This window comes from Rhyacophila brunnea, unplaced genomic scaffold (assembly GCF_057557595.1).
Source record: "Rhyacophila brunnea isolate RB1 unplaced genomic scaffold, BYU_Rbru_1.0 scaffold_5, whole genome shotgun sequence".
Taxonomy (NCBI): Eukaryota; Metazoa; Arthropoda; class Insecta; order Trichoptera; family Rhyacophilidae; genus Rhyacophila; species Rhyacophila brunnea.
Genome location: NW_028233170.1, coordinates 27417108 through 27424835, shown reverse-complemented (window position 1 = coordinate 27424835; position 7728 = coordinate 27417108). Strand labels below are relative to the sequence as shown.

Genomic DNA, 7728 nt, shown 5'->3' with positions numbered 1-7728 from the left:
TTCAATAGTGGTTTAACGATGTAAATCCCAGAGCGATATGTAATTAAATGATGTATTTATCCCTATAATTATTATTATTACAACCATTTTAAAATACTTTTCTTTTTACGAAGGTATCCTGGTAAATATACCTACCTAACGATTTTCTAAATTTACCATGGTTTCAATTAAATGGCAGCACCGGACAGAGACAACCGTCAACCACAGACAATAATAAAAAATAGAGAATTGAACCATAAATAAATTTGAACTGTCAAAGTTGCAAGCGCAGTTTATTTATGTAAACAACGCGTATAAATTTCTTTCGCCATTCTATACCTTAGCAAAATTAGAATGAAGGTTGAAATACATAAAGTATTAGATGCATTACTGAAAGTTGGTAAGTTTAAGATAATTTTTCTAAAAAGTTGAAAATGTCAACAGATTAGGTCACTAATTTAACCTCACAATATTTTTTTTTTAGGCGAGAGTACAGATTTTGAGTCTATACAATCAAAATCTTTCATTGATATATTGAGTGCAGTGGATGTTTCATTTCTTGATATCAAAAGCAGTGATGTATTGCAAGAAATAGAATTCATTACTTGTGATATTAATTGCCCAAAATGGATATTTGTGGGGACTTTATGCCACATTCTTCTTCATATAAAAACGAATTTAACAAATATATCTGATGACTTATTGAGTATAAGCCAGCAGAAAAATATCCGATTGGCTTTGGACAAAATAATATCAATCGGGTTACTGCCTTCATTATTACCCGGTGTAGGTTTACCAATTGATAACAAAAGTGAAAAACGTAATCCATGTAATAGTGAACCGCTATCATTATTATCACCATTAGAAAAACATTATAGACTACAATCATTATGCAATTTTATGGCAAAGATCTGCAAGTCAAATGAATTAAAGTCTATCGTTTTTACCAGCTATCTCGGTGATTATTTAGCGGCACTTTACCAATTAAGTTACGCACCTATATCAAAGCCCAAAGATGACATTCCAAAAATCGAAAATGAATTTGTAATGACGTATGCGCTGTGGAACAAACTTCAAGAAGGCCAAAGAAATTTCAAGGCTATTTTAGATGATTTAGTGTCAAGTTCTTATCCACCACTTGTTATGAAAGAAATTATAGTATTGCAAGGTAACAAAAACCCAGATCCCCCGCCATTTATGAAAAGGGCACTTACGCGGCAGCTGAGCGGTTATCTCATCTCAGAAAATGGTCTCGTCAATATCTTCAAATGTTTCTTAGACTCTTCAACGATTGACATAGGGATGGAATGGAAATATATTGATATGATAGTTAGAATTATTTCTATTAAGCACGGTTCTCTGTCCATCGATGAATATTTATGCAACATATGCAAGCAATTGAACAAGATTGTTCACTCAGTTGACAACAGGGACTACATAAAAGTTGCAGCTGCGTGCATATCAAATCTAAATGAGAAATATCCGGATAATTCACATGTAAATGAATTGATAAATTCCACCCTGAAGCCATTTTTATTTAACACTGAAAATAGAGCTGCAAATACTATTCTGTTAACCAACGTCGAAATTAGTAATGCAATTGCTACATTAGAAGCGTGTTTTATTGATTCTAAATTATGTATACCAATTCGTTTTCTGTCACCCATTGTCAATTCAATCTTTTGTGTACGAGCAAAGATTAACAAAAACATGGGTATTGCGGTCAAATTAAATAATCTTATTTTGAAACATCTTGATTCAGAATGCTATTCTCCAAATGAATGGTTTTTCTGCAACATATTTAGTCAACCTCACAAAGATATGGTCATTCAAAATAGCATCATTTTTGAAACTGTAGAAAACAGTGTTCAAGTAAAATGTTCAAAAGAAAACTGTGAAGTTGTATCTGTGGAAATGGCTATGAATTGCCTTCTAGAAATTGTTTCTGCAAATACCGAAAGCAGCGCATTGGCAAGCAAATTGTTTATATTTTGTTTGGATATTTTAAGCAACCAAAATTCTCTCTTAACACAAAGTAATTCAAAAGAATCACACCATCTCAAAATTAAATCATATTCACCTAATGAAAATACTAAACATTCTTTAGCTATATTACAAACTCTAGAAAAGCTATCAGAAATGGCTTGCGTTATAAGCTATTTTAAGAAGAATCCATGTTTAATAGTAAACTTTATTGCTAAATTACTGCTAAACGTTGTTACGGATATCAAAGATGCTCCGGAAAAAATCTATAATGAAGAATGTATTGTTATCAGTCTTGTTTTACTTTCAACAATATTATCAGAAAATATGAATGATGAAGCTCTTCGAGAATCAATTACATCGATCGAGTCTTCTTTGGAAATTTTTGGGCATACACGTTTGAGTACAGAAGTAAGATACTTGTGTGAAGAACTTCATGGAATCTTGTCAAAAAGTCTACCTCAGTCAGCTGCCAGAAAGGACTCGGAATTCACCAAAGCTATATCAGAGATATGCGATGCTCTTTTACCAGTACGAGGGCATGGGTTGATGCAGTTGACAAAACTTATCAGTCAGAATGACCCGGAAACTATCTCTAAAAAACACTATGTTCAGTGTATATTTCAGGTTAGTATGGAGCTGATTTTCAATAAGTATTACCTGTAAATCATTAATATTTTATTGAGTAACACGTTAATTAATAAAAAAAAACTGACTCCCACAAGTGAAAATGTAAGATGAAAGAAATGTCAGTATGGTATTGGAGGAAAATTATTGATACTTGCAAGTATCAATACCGAAATTATAACAATTTTAAATATTACATAAAATGTATTTTTTGAAAAATTATGGTATATTGAATTTATAAAGTCATGCGGGATGACTTTAATTACCTTAAAATCTCAAATGCGTACTTCATTAGTCTAATAATCTCACGCCATTCCACAGTAGATATTATCTTCGTTATGTATTAAAAAAAATCAGTAAGTAACACAAACATGTTACTGATCGCGGGGGTTGAATGTTTTTGACAAATCGTCTCGAAACAACTGACAAATTATTATATTAATACTATCGACCGAAGGTACTGGATGGAATTTGAATTTAAATTCTGATGGATTTAAGTTTTGTACTATTCCATATAAGCCTTTTTTTGCGACCCGGGTTTTGCCTTTCGGCATCTTCAGGCGCCGTGTACTCACCAAAGGTAAACACACACTGAAAACGAACACTCTTAACTCTAGCTTATATAATAAATCAATACAATAAAGTAGGTAAAAACTCCATAACCTACCTATCAAGTCAAAGGTCACAAAAAATACAACAAACAAATTATGAATAGTTGAAGTATCAGTAAAAAACCTAATTAGTGAAAACCCTATTTTATTAATAACAATACACTCGATGCTAGGTAATGGAGTTTTTACCTACTTAATTGTATTGATTTATTATATAAGTCATATGTATATATGTCAGTATGTGTTTGCCTTTGCTGAGTCGACATGGCACCTGAAGAAGCCGAAAGGCGAAACCCGGGTTGCAAAAAACGACTTACATGGAATAGTACAAAACTTAAATCCATTAGAAAAATTATTAACTTCAAACCAGTATATTGATGGATATATTATTATTTACGAAATATGATACATTGATTGGCGAACAATGAATATTAATAAAAAACACTTTCTATATCATACGAGTATCTTATGCTGAAAATATTGAATCATCTTAAGTAAATGTTATTATTTTTTATTTTTTTGATGATCCTACCTACAAATAAAATGCAGTGAATAAGAGAAACTAATGTAATGTATTTTTATAAATATAATATGTACCGCATTGTACATAAGATTAGATGGTTAACAAGAAAAGGTATTCGGGAGGCTTACGATACCAGCAAATATGACAGAAGTGTTGTAAACAATGTCAGTGATTGCATTTAGAGACTACATATTAATATGTAGTGTCATCAATATATATCTCTAATATAGTATATATAAATTACCATGCCTACTTCTTGTGCATGGGAAGAAATGGTATCTGCGGACCTTATGTGATATCACTATAGCTATTTAATTTTTCATCATTATTAAAAGCAAATTTCGTAGAAGCATCAATGAATGTACATAATGTAATAATATATAATATATAATTTTCATAAAAGTATATTGTCACTTTTATGAAAATCATCTTTTTAGTGATCTTTCTATTGAATTTTAAAATGTCTCATATAAGAACCGTCAGTCAAAAGATTATACATATCTATCTAGTCCACCGTTACGCTGTCAAAATTACCCTAAATATATTAATTTAATAACTATAATTTCAGGAAAATCTGAAGAATGAGGATTCGTACATTTACCTTGCTGCCATCAATGGATTAGCATCCTTGGCTAAGTTATCCACAGAAAATGTATTAGAAGCGTTGACAAAAGAATATCTTAAATCTGATGACACATCATCACCAGTTTTTAATGAAATTAAACACAATGAACACCGATTAAAGGTTGGCGAGACTCTTGTTCAGATCACAAAAAGTTTGGGTATGTTTTTTATATATTATACCTATTTCAAAATATTTATTTCAATAATCACTTGCACGGGGCCAGGATGTTGAAGGCAACATAGAAACTAAAGCACAGGTCCTATTAAAAAATCATATTGTCCGAAATAGCTGAAAAGAGCACCAGTAGCAGATTAGTGAATGGCAGAAATCTTTCAGGGATGGCAAACAGTATACAGGACTCATCAAAATGACTGAAATGTATTTGTAATCACATAAAGAAGGCGGATTTAATTCAAGTCATACATGCGCATTGAAGGAATAGGATGATTTGGCAACACCATGTAGATGCCAACTGAACGCCACATGGTGACAGTTAAGATGAATAAAATGCGGGAAGCAATATACATAAGTTACACATTTTGAAATAGCAAGAAGCTAACAAGTTATCAAAAGAAGTCTAATATGGAGTACAGATACTAAATTATAATAATAAAGTACAGTAGAATCTCATAAATCAGGCACTTCATAAGTCTGGTACGTCCAGTAGTTCGGCACTATCAAGACATTTTGGTTTAATGACAATTATGGGAGAGATTTTCAACATGGTTTGAGTATGTGAAAACAATTATTGATAAGAGATTATTTTGATTTAAGTATACTGTTTAGAGAATTATTTTATGTTATGCAGATTATTATGTTTTGCTTCCACCCATAAAGATTTAGATTCATTTATGTAGGAAACATCATTTTCATGTATTTTTTTACTTTCCAGTTTTCCATACATGCTCTGTCAGGTTTTATTTAGATCCGGATTAGAAAGATTGTACTGTATAAAGAGCAAATATTATCAAAATTGTTTTTTAGTGATTTATATTGCGCAATATATTACAACGAACTTTCAATTGGCATAATATTCCACCAAGATGGCAGCGTCAAATCGTCCTATACTACACATCGGTTATGTTCACAGCATATGCAGTTGATGCCCACCATTGAGTTAATTGCCACATGGGAGTTCCTCATTCCAGATGCCTGCCAAACTTCTCCAAATCCGTCATTCCAATTCAATGTACTGGTGGTTGAGTTAAAATTTGTAACGAACATTTCTTATTTTAGGAGAATCGGCTCTACCTCATAAAACTTTGCTACTGAATACTTTCCTCAGCGGCTGTCACGATCATGGTGATTTGATACGAGCATCTTCTTTATCCAATCTCGCTGAGATAGCCAGTGTGATGTCTTACAAGCTTGGACCAGTTATATTTGTGGTAAACTTCACCTTAATTAACAACTATGTATACGAAACACTACATTTTTTTATGATTTTATTATTAAATTAATATGCCAATGGATTCACAGAAATATACTAATGAATGTCTGAATGAATAGGATCATAGATAATAACAATGTGAAAAGTTTGATTTTTCATACACTTTGTCAATGGGTATAGCCAGAGATGAGATTACATGCCAACACGTCACCCACTAGGCCATCGTGGAGCAATAAAATAACATGTTGGTTTTCAATGTGTGTTTTGAATCAGAGTATGGGTCTATTAGGTTGAGCTGGTTAAGTGGCTAACACTGGTGTCTCGTAAAAACAAAAATCTGTTAATACCTCTACTCTGCGGAGCCCCATATGATCTTCTTAGGATCAAACATAGTAAAAGAAAATTACATGAAAAAAAGAACTTTTTACATACAATGTTTTTAAATTTTCTGTTGAATTATTATGCTCAATATGCTCAAACTTGTACTTGATATGAAGTAAATAAAAAACAAACAAACAAATATAGAATACTGAAATTTCATTTTGACATTTCATTTTGATTTCCATAGTAACGCATGTATATATTAATAATTTAGTTGCTAGGACCACCACGTTAGCAACCAATAATAGTTTTACGGATTTTTCTGAAATAACTTTCCATACAAAACAGAATTAACTGAAAATGAATTCAATTCTGCTTAAAAATGGCTAAAAGTATTAAAAGAATGCATTGGCATCGTGTTCTGATATATTCTAAAAGTTTCAAATGTCTAGCTAGTTGGGAAGTTAGTTAAAAATCGATTGCAAGATTTGTACTGGACAAACAACCACCGGACAAACAAGAATACGAATACTCATTAAATCTTAATTGTCAGTGTAATTCATTAGTTTTTTTAATTGTTTTCAGATACTGTCATCTGTCGAGGATATATTAAAAACCGATAAGTCACCAGAATGCAGACGAGCTGCTGTGTTGTTTATTTCAAGTTTAATAAAAGGTTTGGGCAAAGAGGCATTACATTTTCTAAGAGATTCACTTTTGCCTACGTACAGAACTCTGAAAAATCTGTACAGTGACGAGGAAGAAGATGCTACAGTTCGACTCCATGCTCAGGTGGCTTTAGAAGAATTAAATAGTATTGTAAAGGACCTATTATTGAAACCGTTGGAGATGGAGAAGAAAATTTACATTGTAGACAAATAATTGTCGGTATTGGTCTATTACTTGGCAGATAATAACCATACAATCCTGTTGTGGCCTCGTGTGCCTTCAAAATATTATGCCAATTTATAATGACAAGAATTACTAAGACTAAGGGAAAGAATATAAATAAATACAATCTTACAATATTTAAAAATGTTTATTTTTTTTTATATTTCATGGATTTCTTTGGTTAAGAACTAATATAATAATTAATTATGGTTACAGTAATAATAAAGCTTAATACAGCATCCTCCGTCACTTAAAGTAGAGTATATCACATATTTTATTTATCAAGCAATGCTTGATTCATTTTAATATAAATACATAGTACATTTTAGATAAATAATTAAATAGTTAATGTAAATTCAATACATAATTATAGTACTGGGGACTATTTGAAATAAATATGACATAAAATATTATGCAATGTTTGAAGTCTGATTTTTAAACTTTTATAATGTTTATTTTGAGGCTTTATAATTTGAAACAGGGCTTAACTGTTACAAAATACCTCTTCATCAAATCAATATAAAATGAGTACTTATGTAAGTGCCTACGATGGCCGAGCGGCTTACGCGTCGGCTTATATTGTCATGCGTCTTAGGCTCAAATTCTGAGTCCGGCAAATTCACATATCGTTTTTCGATTTGTGATTGGTGTGAAGGTTGAGCAAGTGGCTAACATCCATTTCTCGTAAACAAAATAAATCTGTTATTACAAACCTCCAGTCTGTGGGAGGCCCATTATGATCCTACTTGAATCCGACATGGTCAAAAGAAACAAAAAA

The 7728-nt window shown here is 31.6% G+C and overlaps 1 protein-coding gene across 1 annotated transcript; it reads left to right on the top strand.

The window, feature by feature from the left end:
* The first annotated feature begins 258 nt into the window (after nucleotides 1–258).
* On the top strand, nucleotides 259–7091 carry Tango6 (transport and golgi organization 6). The gene is made up of 5 exons (XM_085955526.1): nucleotides 259–379; nucleotides 464–2589; nucleotides 4292–4505; nucleotides 5585–5736; nucleotides 6645–7091. Exons 1-5 carry the CDS (start codon nucleotides 334–336, stop codon nucleotides 6939–6941), a joined length of 2835 nt encoding a protein of 944 aa, XP_085811652.1. The 5' UTR covers nucleotides 259–333; the 3' UTR covers nucleotides 6942–7091.
* The last annotated feature ends 637 nt before the right edge of the window (nucleotides 7092–7728 follow it).

Bases quoted from the DNA above. Each gene is read 5' to 3' on its own strand.
- Tango6 (XM_085955526.1), top strand. From the start codon at position 334: ATGAAGGTTGAAATACATAAAGTATTAGATGCATTACTGAAAGTTG. The intron at 2,590-4,291 runs GTTAGTATGGAG...CTATAATTTCAG, and splicing joins ATGTTCAGTGTATATTTCAG to GAAAATCTGAAGAATGAGGA. The intron at 5,737-6,644 runs GTAAACTTCACC...AATTGTTTTCAG, and splicing joins TTGGACCAGTTATATTTGTG to ATACTGTCATCTGTCGAGGA.